This window comes from Lissotriton vulgaris, chromosome 3_1 (genome assembly GCF_964263255.1).
Source record: "Lissotriton vulgaris chromosome 3_1, aLisVul1.2, whole genome shotgun sequence".
Classification (NCBI taxonomy): Eukaryota; Metazoa; Chordata; class Amphibia; order Caudata; family Salamandridae; genus Lissotriton; species Lissotriton vulgaris.
The window spans coordinates 572,240,174-572,262,051 of NC_141689.1; the positions used below are offsets into that span (position 1 = coordinate 572,240,174).

Genomic DNA, 21,878 nt, shown 5'->3' on the forward strand with positions numbered 1-21,878 from the left:
TGAAGTTTTTTAAAGAATTTTCTGCGACAGAAGAAGAATGTGACTTTAAAGATGTAGAAAAATACCTTGTGCTTCTGTAGATAATGAATTCTGACCATCACATATTAGACTATCTTCGGTACAGTGAGTTCAAGAGATCAGTCCCGCAAAATGACCTTCCACGGGCATCATATTTTGTGCGTGAACACACTAAAAAAAGCATTCTACTTAAGCAGAAGATGATTAAATGTTTTGGATCATGCATATAAAGAGAAAGATCTGTGTGAGATCTGCTGGGAAGATATTGATGGGGTGCTAAAACCTACTAAATTTCTAAGCGTCTGTACACACAGAACGTAAGCGTACATGTACTTGCAAAACCTGTGCTACAAAAAGATGTCCTTGTCTATAAACTCTTCGTAAATATTCAACATTCTGCAAATATACCACGAGCAATTGCTGGAACAAATAACTAAAGTGAACTATGAAAATGAGTCTAAAACAAGAGTGAAAAACTTTCTTTTTTCAAATTCTGATAATAAACCTTCTTTGGTGTACACATAAAAGGATTAAAAACAATTATTATTTGTTTAATTTCTCTTCTTCCTCTATTATAGCCATCATTTTGGAAATTCGCAGAAGGGTTGGTCTGAGAAGTTTTTTTCTATCTCTATAAGACTACTTGACCCTCCTGGTGGCTCTGTGTTTACCCGCAGTATGGAGTTCCGGTTTCTGTCGTCAGGGTAGCGCGCTCAGAGTAGAGTGGAGCAGTGTATTCGGCGGTTGCAGAAGTGAGGAGCGAGAAAATGCCGAAAAATCTCTGAAACTAGTTAAAGAACACTGAGTACTCGACTTGGCTCCTCTTTCAGCCCCCCTTTGCCCAACAACAACCAGGGCTTATCGGGATACTGGCATCGGGCGAGCACACCGACATCGGGCCCCTGCCCAAGCCCCGTTGATGCGGGATCGTTTGGATTGCATCCAGTCACGGACTGTCGAGGAGCTGCGAGAGACAGCTGATCATACAGTTTTTTGATTAATCTATGGCTCTTTTAGCAGCATGAGTGAGCAGTGAGCAGTGTGGGGGTTGCACATTTATTCTTCCTGTGTACTTCATGCGACGGATGCAACTGCCAGACCGCCTGATCACCGGCACAACCGAGCCCTGAGGTGAGCTGAGATAAGCGAATTGCCACATTGGGAGAGCACATTGGGAGAGCCTGCCTGCCTGGAGCCTTGTTTGTAATCCGAGTAGCCCTCAGCCCAACAGCCCAACAGCCTAACTGCTCAGGCAGCTAGCCATGGAGGCAGGTGGGCAGGTGTGTGTGAGCCCAGCCTTCCAACGGGGAGGCGGTTGGGGACAGCTCAGCGGTCCCGCTGAGGTATTTATCACCGTCAATCCCTTCTCTCCCCCCAAATTGCATTGCATTGAGTATAATCTAACAATGCGGACAAGACACTCAGGCCTGGTTCAGCACCAAGATAATTACTGCCTACATAAGTCTACAATGCAGCAAAAGGCAAAAATGTTATACCCCCTGGGCAGAGGATGCACAAACTCTGGGTCAACCCCCCGAGCGGAGCAACAAATGGGCGAACTCTCTTCTATAGTAGCCACAATCTCAAGTGATAACATCATAAATAGTAGCAAAATTATTAACACTAGCAGGGACAGTGTTAAAACCAACATTAAAAACCCTAATGGTAATAGTGATATAAGAGCTTATTTCCACCAAGCAACCTCAAAAGACAAATCAGACAAAATTGCCTTTACACCCAGCATTGAAAGCACCATCAGTACAGCTGCAGATGCGAATAAACACGTGGAATCGAGTCAAAAGCCGAAACCAGATGTTCCACTTTCACCCGAAATTATTATTGTTTCCTGAAAAGGAGCGTCAGAAACAATTATGGAGCAAGGCTCATTCTGCCCTAATAATTTAACAAGCCTAATTTCCGAGTCTGTAACAGTGATTCACCTGAAATTTAATCCACCTAATAAAAAGGCATTACTATTGGCTGGTACCCAACAGCAGCAGCCAAGTTTGGCCTCTCCGACTCGTGAATGGTGTGCGGCAAAATACTGCTAACCAACTAGCCAGCTAACTGCATCAACTCCAAATAATGCTTAACGGCCTGGCTCAAAATACAAGCTAACATGTTCTGATACTGGTGTGAAGGCTACAGAAAAAATATGAGCTGCAACGATGTCTGCAAATCCAATAAACTTCAATCCAGAACTACATAGGTCAAAATTGCAGTCAAGTTTGATAAGTTTGAAAATCCCTTTAGTTTCATTTTCGGAGCTCTCTGACCCCAACCTATCATAGAAAACTGCAGACAACAGCCTAAACAACCTTTCATCATTACAATTTCAGGGATAAGAGAGGATCTCCCCCTTTTGTCAGAATACATCATTGGTAAACATGGTAATCTCCCAAAGCTCCAACTGGAGCTCCTCTCTATTCCTCTTGTGCCTGCTGAGTCCATAAATCAGCACTCCCCTTCCAAATGGAGCCTAAACTATTCAAACTCAAATTCAAGTTTTCTTTCCTATGTTAATGAATCTAGGGCCTCAGGACCTCCCAAAAAAGAAGTGAAAACTAGCCTGCCGCCTAAAAAAAAATTTGAACCATCTTCAATTGATCAACGATGCCCTGATGTCAATGGCAAATGCGGCCATAATGCATGCTGATAAGTTGGATATCCAAATAAACTTTTTGCAAACAGTGGCAGGCTTGATCTCAGGAGTGGACCTAAAACTAGAACATTTAAACTCCTTCATCCATAGAGCCCAGGCAAAATTGGAAGTAATGGCCAAACAGGAGGGCTGTGAATGTAGCCCTATACTACAGAACCTGGAAAAGTTGCCTGAGATAATGAGCCCCTTAGTCAAAGACCTCAAGAGAGAGGTCACTAGGCGGTCGCACGATACAAACTTCTTTCAACAACTAAACCCACATTTGAATACAAGTATGAATGAGCCACAATTTATTGAGAAGAAAGCCTTGCATGAGTCCTTGGGGACTATGGGCAATCAAACAAACAGAACAAGTGCAGAAAATTTTCCGTCAACATCTACAACCGTACAGATAAGGCCAAAAGACAACCTGGCCAGACTGGAGACAATGCAGGAAACTACCAGGCATGATGCTAATAGCACTACATGCGCATCAAGCAACAATGACCTGGACCAAAAATATGATCTACAACCTTAAAGAAAACTCTGTCTCTACCCAGACAATCACTCTGAAACTATTAATCAGTCAAGGTCTACAACCCTAGAATATCAACACTTATCCAGGAAAAACAATTTAAAAAAATTTAAAAACTAAATAAATCAAACAAAGGAAAAAGCATCAATGAAGGGTCTATTATGGACTGGCTCCATCTGGAAAATAAAGAACATCATGTTGATATTAACTTTTCCCAAAAAATACATTTAAACAACAAAACCCAACATACACAACTGGATAGTAAAATTATAAGCGAAACTACCGCTTCACACGCTCTTGAACGCCCGACGGAACTGCAAACTATATGGTCGGATATAACTGACTTAGAGCCTTGGCATCAATTTGATAATGCAAATGGACCTCAAGTCGAAGTATTAAACCACCAACAAAAGGAACAACCAGAAATTAATATAGAGCGGACCCTATTGACTACCCAAGTAAGAGCAGAATCGATCTAGGAAAACTCAAAGCAAGTAAAATAAATTATCCTGATCCCTCATTTACAATAGTTTATAAGGAGACTTTCACTCCAAGAAGACCAACGACCTATAGAAGCTGTAAACAAAAATAACAGGGATAAGAAGTCCATTCAAACAAGCACTGGCGACCTATTACTGCCCTACTACAAGCTTCGGAGTAATGTACAGCCGCAGGCAATAAGCTCTAATCTATTGCGGGAAGATGCGGATATCCGGGGAAAACCAACCCCAAACTTCATTGAGGCTCCGATGCCCAGGAGGCAACACCTCTACAAAAATCTGCCACAGAAGAAAAAAACAAAAGATCTAGAAAATCTAAAAACATTGTTGTACCTCGAATACATCTCGCAGGGGAAGCGGGACATCCTCAATAGAGGAAGCCTCCTGAAGCTTTGTGCAAATATCCGGGCCTAAAAAATATTAAAACAACGGACATCGACAGTGTCGCTTTCTCTGCTCCAGGCCCAAACAAGATAAATGAGACAACAGACATAACTTTTAATAATTCAGCAATGGCCTATGCCCTAAGGGGAAATAAAAAGCAACTGGATAATTGGGGCATAGAAATCAAGACCACGACTACCTCAAAATGTCCATTGATCCTGAAAATCAGAGTGCCAAATGTATCGCAGTGTATTCGTGAACTTAATGACCAGGAAAGAATGAACAGAAAGGATTTAACTCGCCCAGCAACAGGGTCTATCCTGCATGGCACCAAAGGTGGACCAAGAATAAATCTGAGTAGAAATAGATCTATCCAAATCACAACATGCGCAGAGAGGGTTTTATAACATCAACACCATCCAGGAAACCTGGGCTTTGTCCTCATCTCCCTGGCTAGAATATACAGTTTATGAATCACATGCCATAGAATCCCACGTAGGTGGGCATTAAAGCAAAGTGGCAGCAATTAGTCCAGCCAGCTCAGACTGATCAAACCATGATTCTTGGCTGTATCTACTTCCACCCTTCTAATGCAAATGAGAAGAATCACTAAGCAGAATGCTACCAATAATAAAGTGAGATTCACTCCCAGTGCCCAGATGGGTTATGGATGTTAATGGGAGACTTTAATGCTAACTTAATGACCTTAATGTAACTGAGCTTCACTCCCAGTGCCCAGATGGCTTATGGATGTTAATGGGAGACGTTAATGCTAACTTAATGGCCTCTGATGTAAATTCTTCCCTAGTAGCCCTGGAGTAGCCCAGATATAATCGCCAGTTCCAACGGAAAGACAATCATGGCCTCAAACTCTCAGCCTTCTTTAATCATTTGGGTCTCCCTACCCCAAATGGCAGAGTTACCCCTGACTCCCCTACAGCTTACACCCATCTTTCAAACCATAGATTTACTATTTTGGACTATATCTGGATTTAGATCACCCATTTCCATGTAATTCAGGATTTCTTGGTAACGCCTATGGTGGCAAGTCACCAAGCAATGATTTCCTGTGCCATTATAGCCCCTCAATGTCGCCGACCTAGAATCAAACTCATTGGCGAGGAGGAAAAATGATAAATAAAATTAGGTGGATAACAGAGTACCAAGAAAAAATCAACCTAGAAGTGGAACCTGTGTTGAATAAAGCAACCCAGTGCTGTAGGCCCACCTGCTGGCCTACAACTACAAATATTTCACCTACAACTTGGGAACACTATATCAAAGTACTCTACGTGGAGACATCCAGTCATACTAGCACAACTCCTCCCTGAGTTATATTAACAACAAATATTTAAGTTCGGACTTGCAGGTCCAATCTGATGGCCGAAAGGAATTTACACCGGGTGAAGTCCTGCATCTTATTAAAAAAATGCGCTCTGGAGGGGCTCCAGGCCCCAATGGAATCCCCCCCACGGTTTTTAAAATGATGGCGGATAAGTGGGCAAAAATTAGGGTGCCTCTATTCCAGGAGTTTAAGTTGGGAAGAAGTATCCCGGAGTCATGGAGGGGATCCCTGCTTGTTCCGATACACAAAAAAGGTTCAAGATCCACCCCAGAAAACTATAGAATGACTGTGCTCCTAAATGTGGATGGGAAATGCTATGCTAGCATTCTTTTGCAAGAGTTGGCGGCTTGGGTTGAAAAGTGCAAACTGATTCCCTACGCGCAAACAGGGTTCCAAAAGGGCTCACACATTGAAGACAACTTGATTTGCATATCCAACCTGATTGAAAGAACACTGGCAAGAAACTGCAGGGCTCTGTACCTTGCTTACATTGAATTTCAAACTGCCTTTGACAGTGTTTTGCATTAGCAGTTATGGATGAAACTAAAAAATGGGGACATTGCTAATACACTACTAACAGCACTGATTGCCCTATACTCGGACACTTGGGTTAAGATCAGAGTTACAACCACTTGCTCTACCACCAAAAAAATTCATACTAATAAGGGCTTAAAGCAAAGTTGCCTGTTGGCCCCAGTGCTTTTCAATCTATATCTGGCTGATTTGCCGGAATGGTTGGCCGTAGCAAAAGCATTTCCCCCCAAAATAGCCAAAACCAAAATCCAATCACTCCAATATGCGGACGATACGATATTGCTCTAACAATGCCTCTTCATGGGCGACATCTTTACCAGAATGTTTAGCTCCTTTACTACTGGTGTCAACCAATTTCCTCATTGTTGGTGATCTAAACATTCATTTTAACGATGCCACATGCCCAATTAGCTCCAACTTACTGTCTGACTTAGCGGCCATGAATATTACCCTACACAACTCTGACCCTACCCACAAGGCGGGCAATCTGCTCGACCCTATTCTATCTAATTTGGATGCAGTATCCTGTAAGCTCCCCTTACCTGTCCCGTGGTCGGACCACTTTGTGCTAGAATTTTCCATTTCATTTGCGCACTCCTTTAATGACCTAGCTATTGCCCCTAAACCTAGAATGACCCGCAACTGGAAGAAATTAGATTCCAGTAAATTCAACTCTACTTTGTCTAACTCTATACCACTCACTGAGATCAGTAGCATTAATCAAGTGGACGTCATTCAGCACTGGCTTACATCTGCTGTAGACATCTGTCTCCCACTTCGTAAGCAGACATTTAATATACATCACCCTCCGGCCCCTTGGTTCAATGATCAACTAAAAAAAGAAAAAACCAGCTGCAAACATCTTGAGCGGAAATGGCGCTCAGATTACGACCCTCAAGCTAAACTACACTATAAAGCTGCTCTAACCAAATACCATTCTCTCTGCAAAACTGCCAGAACAGAATATGTTAATTCATCCATCCTGAACGCTCAAAATCGTCCTAAAGCCTTGTTCAAGGTAGTGCAGGAAATCTCGGGTGCCACCAGTCAACCCAAGGCCCCTTGTTTGGATAAATCACAATGTGATTCCTTAGCAGACTTCTTTGTCTCCAAAATCGAGAGTATATACTCCAATTTTGGTCCATCTAATGCTCGTCCAGTTTCTGAACCTTCTGCTTCTATGGTCGCAGACTTCTCTCAGCTGGAAGGGGCGGAGATTAAGGTCTGGGATCCACTTACTCCTTCCACACTACTTAATTTAGTGAAAAGCATTAAATCTGGTTCCCCTCTTGATCCCTTCCCTCCTCAAATCTTGCTCACCCTTGACCCACCCTCCCTAAAACTGATAGTGGATCTATTAAATACTTCTCTTAGGGAGGCTAAGGTCCCTAGTTCCTGGAAACATGCGATGGTTGTACCATTGCTCAAAAAGGCCAATGCTGATCCTAGTATTTCTGCCAATTTCCGACCAATTTCCCTGCTTCCAGTCTATTCCAAGATCCTGGAAAAACATATAAATAAGCAACTTACCAGCCATATTGAATCTCACAACATTCTACATCCCTCACAATCTGGTTTTCGTTCTGGTTTTTCCACAGAATCCACTTTGCTGGGAGTCTCTGAAACCATTCGTCACCTGGTTGACAGAGGGGAGACCATGGCACTTATTCTATTAGATTTAAGTGCCGCATTTGATACGGTCTCCCATCCCATTCTGATTAACACTTTAAAAACATCTGGTATCTCTCACTCTGCCCTTGAATGGCTCATTAGTTTTTTGTCCGATCGGACATTTCAAGTCTTTTCGGCTACATCTATGTCAAAAATTCATACATCTGCATATGGTGTCCCACAAGGCTCTATCCTAAGCCCCCTTCTCTTTAATTTATATGTTCGACCCTTAGTGGATATTGCAGAGCAGGCAGGGCTCTCTATATTCTCATATGCAGATGACACACAGATTATTTTCTCCCTCTCCACCAGTCATCTTTCCACCACATCGTCCCTCTGTCACGGACTTAATAATATTGCGTCTTGGATGTACAATAACAAGTTAAAACTGAATGGAGGGAAAACGGAACTCCTCCTATTTGGCAACAATCCTGCCTTATGGGGACCCTCCCACTGGCCTGTTCAAATGGGCACCTCTCCCAACCCTTCGAAAACTGCTCGTAACCTGGGAATAATATTCGATGATCAGCTGTCCATGAGACAACATGCCGTGAGAGTCTCCTCCATTTGTACAACCATCCTCAAATGGTTGAGGAAAATCACCTGGATGCTTCCTCTTGAAACCCAGAAAACCGTAGTCCAGGCGCTAATAACATCTCGCCTCGACTATGGCAATGTTCTCTTCCTGGGTGCGGGCAAAGAGGTCATTCGAAAACTACAAACGGTTCAGAACATGGCAGTCCGTCTCCTATGTAACCTACCCTACAAATCTTCCACTTCCTTGCACCGTCGTAGTCTTCACTGGCTAAACATTGACAATCGATGCAAATTCAAGGCTCTTTGTTTTGTACACAAAATTAACACTGGCAAAGCCCCCCAGTATTTGAAATCTCTTATTCATCCGTACCTTCCTTCCCGCACTCTCCGTTCATCTAGCCAACATAAACTTCTGATCCCCAGGACGAAAAGAGCTAGAATGGGAGGTCGATCTTTTGCTTTTCTGGCCCCATCCCTGTGGAATTCTCTTCCTCTTTCCATTCGGACGGAATCCAACTATCTAAAATTCAGAAGGGATGTCAAAACGTGGCTCTTTGATCTTTAATTTCTGCTACTGTACATTCTCCTTATTGGTTTAGCGCCGGGAAACCTCAGGGTAGCTGTGCGCTCTATAAAATTAAATATAAATAAATAAATAAATAAACAAACCCAGATTGGTCTACAGCAGTTCTTAACAGTATTATCTCTATATTGTAGAGAGAACAATCTGAAAATGAACACTGCAAAAAAAGGCAATGATAATATCGCAACAATTAAAAAGGAAGGGTGCATGGAACATCAAAGGTAAATCCATTGAGATTGTGACCACCTATAAGTATTTAGGTGTGTGGATCAATCACAAAAAGCGGATCTCTGCTCACATTACTGCAATGCAAGGTACAGCTCAATCTTTGGAAGGAGTTTTTTGCAGAGCAAACCTGACCTTACTCCCCTAATCCGATTAATAGGGGTAAACTTTCTACCATCAGTAGCTCATGGCACAATAGCCTTCAAAGGTAATATGACTACATGGCTGGATTGAGCACAGTCAGCCTGTTTTCGTAAAGCTTTTCTAGCCGACTGCCACTGCTCATATCCAAATTCGGAGAGAATTCAATCTTTCTTCCCAAAAATTGATCTTGAAGGCGCGATTTATTGCATATTGTCTAAAGGCTAAACAAGCCCAAGAAAACACCTTGAAACTATATATCGGGACAATGATAAATATCCAAGGGTCCAAATGGTGTAAATATCTAGCCCACTGTGTTGAGGTACTGGAAGCAAAGGAAATATGGGCATCCTCCATACCCACACCAGAGGCCTCAAGACTTTTAACAAACTAGGCAAAGTTATTGTCTGCTGACTGTGATATGCAATTTTTAAAACACTTAAAGCATGGAAGCTGGGCCTCGACCCTCTCTGCCAGTGTGTCCTTGCCATATTTCCTGTCCTCTCCTTTAAAACAAATGCTGATGCGACAACTAATGAGGTTGCGGTTCGGTCTGATCCCACTGTTAGCATACAAATACGGGCAAGGGTATAAAGAGTCCGTAGTTACTTAAAGCCAAGCTTGCGGAGCAGCAGAGGAATCACTAAACCACATATTGTACATTTGTGTTAAACTGCTGCCTCTAAGAATATACTGGCTTGGTCCAATTTGGCGTTTTTAAATGTACGAACATTCAAGCCGCCTTAGTTGAGTGCATGAAAGGTGAATCAGCGCAGCTCGCCGCCCGGTTCCTGAAATATTTGATGGCAATAAGGGCTTCTCTGGACTCCCCCATTGTATAGAACTTTAACCTGCAAAGCTGGGCCACATTATGTACTCCTTTTAAGGTTTTATGTTTATAGTAACCAAAACAAGGTTTCCTGTTTTCTTAACTTTTGCATAACTGATTGAAACTACCCATCTTTTTATCTTGTACAATAAGGAAACAAAAACTGTTACACTGTATATTTATATGTGCTCTCATTGCAATGGTTTTAATTAATTATGCAACAAAATTATCTGATCTAATCTACTTGACCCATAAAACCGATGTTTTGACACCAAAATGAAGTATGCAGGTTACATGGCTCATGAAATATTACATCATCACTGCAACACATCCCCCATTTTTAAAAATGTCCAGAAAAATGTGTCCCACATCAACAATGTCTACCCAAGCTAAATCGCGTCTTTAATGACCCAAAAACAGAAATCAAAAATTTTAATTTCTTGACAACAATTTTTTAGGGCGGTTTTTCAAGGGGCCGGAATTAGGAGGAGAAAGAGAAAAACTGAAAAACTGGGGAGTGTCTGGTATCAGGCTAAGAGGCATCAGGTGGATTGAAAACCACACGTCTTTGGTATTCAGCACACAGATAATGAATTGCCCCAGCCACAGGCTTCTGAGCAGAGCTTTGGGCAAAGGCACTAATTCTTTCAGAAAATAATCCCTGCCCCATCACATTGAGAAGAGGCAGAAAGAGGGATGTACAGAAGCACCCTGTGTTAGTGCTGAGCCACTCTTGTTCTCCACAGTGAAGAAATCATGTGAGGGAAGGACTGTGGGTGACAATTAATGGAAGTAAAAAGGATGTTCGATACAGAAGGTCTTTAGAATTTCCACCAAGTATAGATTTTTGGAAGGTGACTATTTCTTTAACAGAGTAAATACTTTTATTCAGTTATAAATGTACCATACTCAGTAAAGTTTTTATCTAAGGACAAACTAGTTATTTCTAAAGATTACATTGTTTGTTAAAACAGAAAGTAATAAACTGCCTGATTGTAGTAAGTATCATATTCACTGTACAGGACCTAAGTAAACACTGTAATTATTAGATGGAAATTCCACTTGAGAAAATAGAAGCTCAAACGCCAGAATATGGATATTGGTTGCAATATGTTCATACAAGCGAAGTTATGGTAAATTGACCATTTAAAGGACAGCAGTATTTATGAATGTAAAAGATTAAACACCACACATATTAAAATATCCGCAATGTTCACCAGCGATCTCTTGAAACCAATTTAAAGCAGTGAACTTTAAAGCCAAAAAGCAAAAGGAAGTGAAAAGAAGCCAAAAAGAAAAGGGTCGCGCTTAATAACTCTGAATACCTTATAACGGGAACCGCTGCTGTGAACTATCAACTCCCAAAGGGAAAATATATAAAGCCCTAAAAATGTCAGTGATGATGAGTGTGTGACAATGTGTAAGTCGCCCATATGACCTTGATTATAATTAGCAGGCGCTGAAAGGGAACTATACAAGCCTTATTATAAAGCAACCCCCAAGTTTATGTTTCAAACTTTGACCATCAATGGCAAGGGGTGGATGGCGTCAGCTTACCTTGTGGTGTGTGATATGCAAAGTGTTACTTTGTACGTGGCCGGGACTCGGGTGTGCTACAGGAGTGTTCTTGTTTTATTGGTGTTTGCTATTTTCTGCATCCCTCTGTGGCTCTCTGCTCTCAGCGCAGTCTCCAACTATTGCAGCTGATACTGAAAAAAAACAGCTGCATTGCACTGCAGACTGCATTCTGCCTGAGCTGGGAGCCTTCAGCTGCAAATAAACCCAGACCCAACAGCACACTGCAGAGGGACGTTAAGTAACACAGTACGATGGAAAATATGAGCCCGCCTTAATATTTTCCTTTTACATTAGTCACTTTTCATTTGTTTTGCAATATGTATTGTTCAATATGTTTCACTCTCGATCTTTTATTTTTGATTAAAAAAAGATATTGTAATTTTCGGGGACATTGCAAACACATGTTCTGCTGAAGACTTAAAAGCACTTCGCCAGACAAACGCGCAGCTCGCCCCTTCACTGCTTGGTCCTGCAGTAAACTCTGCGACCTCCTCGTACGCAGTGATGCAGCGCTCCGCGTGCGCAGTGCTTTTTGAGACTAAAGATAACTGGGAACCGCGACCCTCGCTTGGCTGCGCGCGCCCCGTGGCCATTGTAGCAGACGCCCGGGACGCTGACCTTCCGGGATGCTTCCAGGTGGCCCCGGTGCTTCGCTGGCATTAGGGGTGTGAAGCGATACCGTTTGTTTGTGTTCAGACGCAGCTGTGGATTGATGCGGAGGGGAAAGTACACGGTAAAAGTTGATGCAGCATAACATGAGCCGTGCGCGAGAGAGCAGAGAGCATCAAGAAATCAGCTAAGCACTTTTCGGGGGGCAGCTGCTTACCTTGGATGTGCACGATCCTGTCCAGCTCGTGAGAGTTGCTCTCGGTGGGGTGGTGTTCAGCCCAGCAGCCCCAGACCAGCAGCAGCAGCAGCAGAGCCTTCATCGTCGCACTGCCCCAGACGCTTCTTCTTCACTGCGGGAGCATAACACACAAGAAAGGCTGGTGAAATTTGGGGAACGTGCACTGTGCCCGCTGCTACATGTTATGTGCCCTCTCCTTGTTATAAATAGCACTGCTATAAGCATACCGAGCCCAGCCTCGCACACTTAGCCGTCCTACTGAACCTGAAAAGCCTAGTTTATAACAACTTGCTTTAACCCTTTGCTGGCCAACAATGCTGACACCAAGCCTTATAGGTCAGTAGTCCAACCATCAGCATGCACACTTCCCACATTGATGTAGGCACGGAAAATGAACAGAACCACACGTGAAAGTTTCAGATTCATAGAAAAGCAAACGCTAAGCACAGACCATGCTTTTCTGCAAAAAGGCACTCAGTGCCCGTGCCCACTGGACTTCATAAGCAGCCCTTCTGTTCGGCAACATTGCCGTCTTTGTTTGGGGGAAATGTCAAGGTGTGTGTGCTGCCAGGATAATATTCTATCAAACTTCAGCCTTCCTGAACCTCTTACTTGCAAACTTCAAGTAACTTTAGAGGATGCGCGAAAACGACGTTCACTGGTTAAAAAATCTGGTCTCTCTTATAATGTGCCTAGCTCACTGAGGCATGTATGCAGACCGACTTACCAGTTTACGGTTTGCCCACTATGCGCCATGCACTGCTAGCCCATGCGCGCGCAGCGTATCTGCTGGTGCTGCAGCTGCCATGATTGATTTCCCTTCATTCCCCCCAGAATGCTGACGCACTCACCCCGGGTGCGCCAGGTACAGTGTCAGCACTCAGCAGAGCCGCGGGCTGCAGGGGCGACCTCAGCCTGCATCCCAGCTGCAATTAGGCAAAAGGACCCCGAAGATAGAAAATGAAGAGAAAAGGCACAGGAAGGGGCAGCCTCTACAACTACTATCTTGTTCGATGTTAATGTGGCACGCGGGCATTAAAATAAAAGGGCACTTCACAAGAGTGTCTATTTGCAGACAGAGGGTGCCCTAAACATTAATATGAATGGATTTCCGCAGAGGCCACTCACTGCTGCTGTAAACAAACGGTGCATCGTACCCCAAGTTAAACTGGTTGCGCACTCAGTGCATCGCACCCCAAGGTAAAGTGGTTGCCCACTGAGTGCCGTTGTCGCTGTAGCGCAGGGGTGGGCACAACGCGCCTAATTTGCTGCAATGTGATCAGGCGAAAATCCCAGATAAATTACGCGGAATTCTGCGCATTTACGAGAGGAAAGTCATTTAGCATTAAGCACTATTTTTATTTAGTGCAAAAGTGCACCCTCGCGTCCAAAATATACCGAGGATGCATTTCGTGCTAAGAAATAGCACTAACTGCAACAAAACATGAATAGCCGCATGATTTCCCCCCCAACTTACTCCAAGCATTTTGCACTATTTTCTTCATGAAAAATGCACCCTCGGATCAAAAATGGACGAGAGTATGCATTTTGTTCTAAGAAAATATCTCAAAATGTAAATTAACATAAACTGTTGTGTCAGAGGCCACCTACGCCCCTGAACTCACACTGAAATTTTGCTAGCTGACAATCAGATAATGAACCAAACCCCCTATTTCAAATAGATAGACAAAAAGCAACCAAACAAATGCATAAACAGTTAAAACAGATCACTCAAATAAACTTCAATATGAGGATAGTATACAAAGATAAACATGGTCAAATACGTATTTACCATCAGACTAAATGTAAAGCCAATCAATGGCCAGTCCCCACAGAGCTTGTCCCTTGAGCAATGGTATTTCAGCTTGTATAACTCTAAGAAAGTTGGTTATTAGCAAGGCCACTGGAATTATGTGATTGTGCGGACACAGAATTTTTTGTATAGTTATGGATCAGCAGCATTTGCCACATAATCATCATCTGCTCTATAATCTGCAGATTTTAACAAAAAATAGTTTGTAACTCAAGGGTTCAAAAGTTACTAAAATTGCAGCCGCATAATTTGTCTTTTCCTGCCACATAATTTAGTCAACCCTGCCACATGATTTGGCCCCCTCCTGCCACATAATTCCAATGGCCCTGGTCATTAGTTGCAAAGGAGGTGACTCCTCAAGTAATCTGTCCACAAATGTTCATCTGCCAATTACTTCAGCACTCTGGACAGCTCGTGGGCAATGCATGGTGCCAATAATCCAAAGAATACTGTTCAATGCTTCCTATACCTACCTGAATAGTTTATTAATATTGTTGTTGAGGACATTGATTATGAACAGTACGGTAATGTGAATTGTACATGTGTGTTCGAAACCTGAGGTTTTAATCACGTGTTTTACTTTTTTTGTGTGACTGTCTTAAGTGTATTTATTTTTCCTGCTAATCGTTTCTAGAAATTCCACATTTACTGCTGTTGTAATGACGAATGCATAATGTATCTAGTATAAACTGCCCCTCCTTCTCCTTTAGTAAAGGCCTTGCCTGCTTGACCAATATTGCAGGGAGACTCATGAAAGGCCTCCTATAGGCTCGTTTTCTATTCCACACCAAATACCCAGTGTCCCAGTGAGAAGGCAATGCATGCCATCTGATCTTTAATTCTGACAGGAGGCCCCAACCGCCTCAGGGACGTGGGGAATGCAAGGCATATTTTTTAATTCTTGTCTGTAAAACTAACTGCATTTGTTGTAATTCAAAAGCCCAGCTGTTCTGAATCGGGTGTGAAATTAATACTATCAACTTTACTTGTTAAAAAGTTTAATAAAATATTTGTCAATTTCCTAGCCCCTCTGCAAAGGCAAGAACCTAAAGCGTGGGCACTTGAATATTGTTGGAAGCCGGATTCCCAGTCCTGCACTATTGTCACCAATTGCGAGATCCGGAGCTCCCCACTCAACGTTAGGCCATATAAGGACACCTTTTGAGATAGCCCTGCTCACCCCCTTAGTAGCTTGGCACGAGCAGCCTGGCCTATCTCCAAGGCACAAGTATTCAGTATGTGCAACCACGCCCACAGCAAACCCCTGGTGACACCACAAATAAACTCCACACAAGTTTGATAAAAACGAGTATAAACTTTATACAAAAAGATATACGATCAGACTACACCACACGATTCATAAGCCAACATAGAATAAAGGGTAATATTCGTTCCGGCTGACTGCTAGGTTCAAATCCCAACCACTGCTTTCAAATTGCTATGCTGGTCGCAATGCTAGAATCACACACGTTGCAATGGACAAACAATAGTGCACTGCGTAACAATAATATCCTGTGCTGGCAAAAGGAGATATAATACAATGTGTAACGATACGCCAGCGCCTGTGGTGCAGCACGACACACTCCCTGCGCATCCGAGTCTCACTCCAGATGCGGTGCACACACTGATCAGGCGCTCTTCTCGAACGCCTGTGGCACACCAAGACACGCACCTAGCAAGTCTGAGACTCACTTCAGCTTTGGTGCACACATTGACCAGGAGCTCTTCACTAACGCCTCCTGTGCACCATGACAAGCACCAAGTGTGTATGAGTCTCACTTATCCTCCTCGTGTCCAAGATCACAGGGCACAACTTCCGAGGGTCTCAAGCTGCCACAACACTCGCCCACTGCGATGCTTGAAACGTCTCCCAAAACTTTTATGTTCCTGTGTTTCCACACAGGGACCCAGCTCATCCCACACCCTTATAGTTACAGCACACAGCAGGGGATCCAGCTCCTTCAAGCACAGTCCCAACAGCCTCTTCCTTGGTTAGAACAGCAAACTGCAGACCAGCCCCAGATCACGAAGCAAGGATTGGTCTTTCCCCAGCAGTCTCTTTGGTTGCTCCTTCTTTAGCAGCTCTTCTTCACCATGAAATGGGTCCAAGCCTTTTCAGCCTCATCCAATTTCTGTTTCATTCCAACGTTCAGTGGTTTCAGCTCTCATAGTTATACTCCTTAATGTCTTTGAAGTTGTTGTGCTCCAGGGTCCCTGTCCCTGACCCCTCCCTAAATCAGTTCTGGGTGTCTACCATCCAGTGTCACCTTTCTCCATTTGATACTGGGGTCTGGATCCTTAATCACTCAGCAAGAGATGGGTCAGTTGGTTTATAGCACCAGCCCAGGTCTTTTCATCTCCCAGGCTTCTCCTCCCCTACTCTCCAAATGCAGGGCAGCCTGGTGCCTCCCTGGGTCAAGACTTCTCCCAGCTCTTCACACCTTTCAAATCCAGACAGTCAATCCACATTCAGCAGAGACACACAGAAATACTTAAAGCACAAAACTCAGCCACTTTCTAAAAGAGTGATTTCTGAACACACAGTGACAAAACCACTTTCATATAAAGATGTGTTATGACTGATTAACAAACACACCTGAGCTCTGAGAATGTAGTTATGAAGACATGAGTTGAAAATGTCCAAAACCCTGTTTGAAATATATTGCAGCATTTACATTTCAAATGTACTTCAAGTAGTCTGTAAGGTTCTGGTTGACAAGACACAGGTAAAAATAAAAAAGCTGAATGATGCAATCATCATTCTGAAAAGGTTGAGGGAATCATTCTTAACCTATTGACCCCAAAAGGTCAAACTGAGTGGAAATTCATGGTGCTCTTTCATCCTTTATCCATCGAAGGTCAATCAACCTTTTACAAGCAGTCAGCTACCAAATAAACTGAAAAATCAATTATTAAAGTAGTGCCCCACTATGGTCAGTCAGTGGGGTTGCAAATCATGGCTTAAAAGTTGTCTCCCTGACTGGATCTAATTCTCATGCAGTCCATGCATTACTGTCGATTGAATTCAATACCTAACCAGTAATCATCAGGGCAGCAAAGATAGGTGGTCGGCAACCAGATGCTGTCTGAAACCGAGGACTGGGAGAGTGTGTAGAGGTGTGAGAAGACTTGCCGCATAACACTATCTGTAATCTGGTACAGAGGGCAATATTGCAGATAGCAGTAGATATATAGTGGAGAATGTGTTGGTCTGTGTATCACACTTTGTGGGAGGTAGTTTTCTATTCATTGTATAAGTCTTGGCCATGAAAGAACATTCATGTGACACCTTGGAGTGTTATGGAATGATTAAGATACTGTTACATCATTTCTGCACACATTAACAATAATGAAGCTGTTGTTCTATAGTCCATTAGCCCATAAAAGTATGGCTTTACAGATACATGTTGCTGGGTAATCAGTAAAGTCTAACTCAATGAGGCACAGGAAGTTTAATACTTGACCTAGTGCAGCCACCATAGGGTAAGTACCCACATTGCTTTAATTCATCAGGACTGTAGTAAGGCAAATATTTATAGGCTTTTATAATCCAAGAGTTCATAATTCTGAGTGGCTCCGAGGGAAGCAGGCAATCTATAATTTCTGTAACACAAAAAATTAGGAAGGGTCCAAGGGGAGTAGATATTTAGAGACCACAAAACACAGTCTGCACCCCCATTTATCATGTAGCAACAAAACAAAAGACTAGTAGTGGTCTATACTCAACATAGGAGACTGAGCAATAAAACAGAAGCAAGAGCCTATGTGTCAGGTACACTAAGTGTGTAAGAAAAAGGAGATGAATCCCATCAGCCCACCCATATGGTGGAGACTCGTCATCTGGGATTGTAATAGGTCATGGTCTAGATAAGGAGACACACCTGATGATATTGTGTGTATTTCTCCAACTCTCCAAAACCTCCAGTGATGGAACCGACCCAAGATGTTGTATGTGGGTATGATGGTGTGGGAAATTAAATTGCAGTGTAGAAGATAGTGAGAACAAAAATCAAATGTGCAACTTAAAATTGGCTACCATGATATAAGGAAAAAGTTTATTGGGATAACTCATGGTGTCAAGATTAAAAAGAAGTGTATGACAGTCTGAAATAATGACTGCCCAAACTAGATGGTATAGTGGTCAACATGTTTCTGCCATGTAGGGGCGTCTCCCCTACCAGGCTTTCATCAGGACCTTGAAAAACACTACTGCAATAGCGTACAAAAATCAAAAGTTAAATTCGTTACCAAATAATACCGGGAACTTTACCGTCCGCCGGATACTTCCTGCGTCGCTGGTTCCCGAATTTTTAAAGGATTCTTTCCTGAAAAAAATTCAAAATACACAGATATATCTATATAGCAACTGTGTCTGACACATACAAAAAGTGCTTACTGTCAAAAATAGGAATTTATAATTTGCTTCCAAAGTCAACCTTCACAGAGAGAGTAATTGGAAAAAGAATCATATAAATTTTATTTTACTCACACAAATATTGTTGGGAGTAAACCTCACCTCTCCTGGCTACTGCTCAGGAAATAGAGGCCCCGCTCTGTAGTAATGGAAAATAATTATTTACATATATGTGGGTTGCCCTGTCAAGGTGAAGCCCAACAAGCAAGTATCCACTACATGTGCTATCAAAAAGAAGCACTTAAAACCTTGATATTCAGTCACTATGCAATGGAGATGGCTGGAATTCTCATGGGCTTTTACAAAGCGTCGGACAAAATGTTGTTTCCAAAAAACACACAACCAGAGCTGTAATATGTATAGTGTACAGCTCTTACTAGTGTATAATATCCAAAAATAGGTAAACTGAACCAGCAATGACTAATAAATATTAAAATCTCTGCTTGGAACAAGTACCAGTTTAACTATAACAAGGCTCTCATCGAGAAAGCCCCTGAATAAAGACTTATTCATGAAAAGGAGTAGCCATTCTTGTAAAGAGGCTTTCGAAAGTGAGGCAAAAATGCATAGTAGCATGAGCAAGACTAGAGCAGCGAGACGCCCTGCCGCACCTTACCTGTCCGTTGGTAACTCTGGCCTCGTCCTAAACCAAGGGGGGAGGTACCGACGTGATGGTGCTGTCTTGCTAAAAGTCATGTCTCAGCCAATCAGGAATCCGCCATTGGTCATGCAGTCGGCGGACTTAGTTGGAAAACGCTTAACAAGCTGCCATATTTCAAGCATATCTCGGATTGGCAAAGCTGACGTGAGGAAACCGCTGATTGGTTCTCCTGCGGCCAACCAAATCCCTAAGACACATTGTGCGATAGAACTTATGCCGTAGAGTTCGCAGAACTGACTGGTACCATTTAATCTGTTTAGGGAGTGCGTAGGGATAGTAAAACACAAACAATTGAAGAAGGGTCTGAGGGAAATTTAAAGACCTGCCCAGTTCGTATCCCCCTAACTATAATCCTAACAACAAAAAGAACCGGGGGTCTATAACGGAGCTTCAAGTACTCCGAGCTGCTGCAAAACTCCTACATAAGTGAGTTAGGCGCTAATAGAGCTATATAAGTCTCTATATCAGAATGTGTGCCAGGACAAACCTGTCGAAGGACCTACTGAGATTGTTGGTAAGACCCGTACAGAGATGTGTTGGATTCCCATCAAATAGGTATGTAGATCAAGTGTTCTCATTTGGTCATCTAAAAATGGGGTGGTATGGTTTAGGACCAGGCCAGAGGTACCGACGGACAGGTAAGGTGCGGCAGGGCGTCTCGCTGCTCCAGTCTTGCTCATGCTACTATGCATTTTTGCCTCACTTTGGAAAGCCTCTTTACAAGAATGGCTACTCCTTTTCATGAATAAGTCTTAATTCAGGGGCTTTCTCGGTGAGAGCCTTGTTATAGTTAAACTGGTACTTGTTCCAAGCAGAGATTTTAATAATTATTAGTCATTGCTAGTTCAGTTTACCTATTTTTGGATATTATACACTAGTAAGAGCTGTACACTATACACTATACATATTACAGCTCTGGTTGTGTGTTTTTTGAAAACAACATTTTGTCCGACGCTTTGTAAAAGCCCATGAGAATTCCAGCCATCTCCATTGCCTAGTGACTGAATACCAAGGTTTTGAGTGCTTCTTTTTGATAGCACATGTAGTGGATACTTGCTTGTTGGGCTTCACCTTGACAGGGCAACCCACATATATGTAAATAATTATTTTCCATTACTAGAGAGCGGGCCTCTATTTCCTGAGCAGTGGCCAGGAGAGGTGAGGTTTACTCCCAATAATATTTGGGTGAGTAAAATAAAATTTGTATGATTCTTTTTCCAATTACTATCTCTGTGAAGGTTGACTTTGGAAGCAAATTATAAACTCCTATTTTTGACAGTAAGCACGTTGTGTGTGTGTCAGACACAGTTGCTATATAGATATATCTGTGTGTTTTGAATTTTTTTCAGGAAAGAATCCTTTAAAAATTCAGGAACCACCGACGCAGGAAGTATACGGCGGATGGTAGAGTATCCGGTATTATTTGGTAACGAATGTAACTTTTGATTTTTGTACGTTATTGCAGTAGTGTTTTTCAAGGTCCTGATGAAAGCCTGGTAGGGGAGACGCCCCTACATGGCAGAAACATATTGACCACTATACCATCTAGTTTGGGCAGTCATTATTTCAGACTGTCATACACTTCTTTTTAATCTTGACACCATGAGTTATCCCCAATAAACTTTTTCCTTATATCATGGTAGCCAATTTTAAGTTGCACATTTGATTTTTGTTCTCACTATCTTCTGCACTGCAATTTAATTTCCCACACCATCATACCCACATACAACATCTTAGGTCGGTTACCCGGGTCCAATGATTAAGCCACTTGGACATACCCCAGGGCCTGATATCATTGTGGAAACATCCACTCTCTTCTTGGTTGGTTTTCGTCTGGTGAAATAAAGTTGGTTGAGAAGGAGGAGCTGAGGGCTAAGTATCAAGGGTTAAGTTGAGCCCTACCAGCTAATTAGCTGAGACAGCAACCCGCTCGTTTACCACTCGACTTCACCATGGAAACAAAACCGTAGTGGCAAATGAGGACGCAAAAAAAAAAAACATCTTAGGTCGGTTCCATCACTGGAGGTTTTGGAGAGTTGGAGAAATACACACAATATCATCAGGTGTGTCTCCTTATCTAGACCATGACCTATTACAATCCCAGATGACGAGTCTCCGCCATATGGGTGGGCTGATGGGATTCATCTCCTTTTTCTTACACACTTAGTGTACCTGACACATAGGCTCTTGCTTCTGTCTTATTGCTCAGTCTCCTAAGTTGAGTATAGACCACTACTAGTCTTTTGTTTTGTTGCTAATCTATAATTTCTCCCAATCGCACACTCGCAAGTGACGCAATCCTTGCAGTGACTCATATAAACTATTTAACCCCCTTTTTCCAAAACAGAACTTTAAAAGGGATTCTCCCTTCAGATGAATTTAAATATATCTCTTCTTCTATAAAATAATGAGAAAATAAATAGATATTAGAACTAGTTTAATCCAATCTAGGAATATAAACTAATTGTACTTTCCGAAGTATGCTGTGATGTTCTGAGCTGATCACGTAGTACAAGTGAGGGTAGAAGTCAAACAAACCTACAATCAAATGAAGAAATAAAATATAAGGCAAAATAAGAAACCCAAAATTTGTTTAGGGACAATAAAGCTCAATACGCTAAA

At 42.5% G+C, this 21,878-nt stretch overlaps 1 protein-coding gene across 1 annotated transcript in view; it reads right to left on the bottom strand.

Annotated features, from left to right (window-relative positions):
- HAPLN1 (hyaluronan and proteoglycan link protein 1) overlaps window positions 1-21,878 on the bottom strand; it is a 299,937-nt gene that overhangs the window by 136,873 nt on the left and 141,186 nt on the right. Inside the window, exon 2 of the mRNA XM_086960855.1 lies at window positions 12,348-12,480. Within this exon, the coding sequence (XP_086816981.1) occupies window positions 12,348-12,450 (103 nt within the window). The 5' untranslated portion in view covers window positions 12,451-12,480. The remainder of the gene's footprint in view (window positions 1-12,347; window positions 12,481-21,878) is intronic.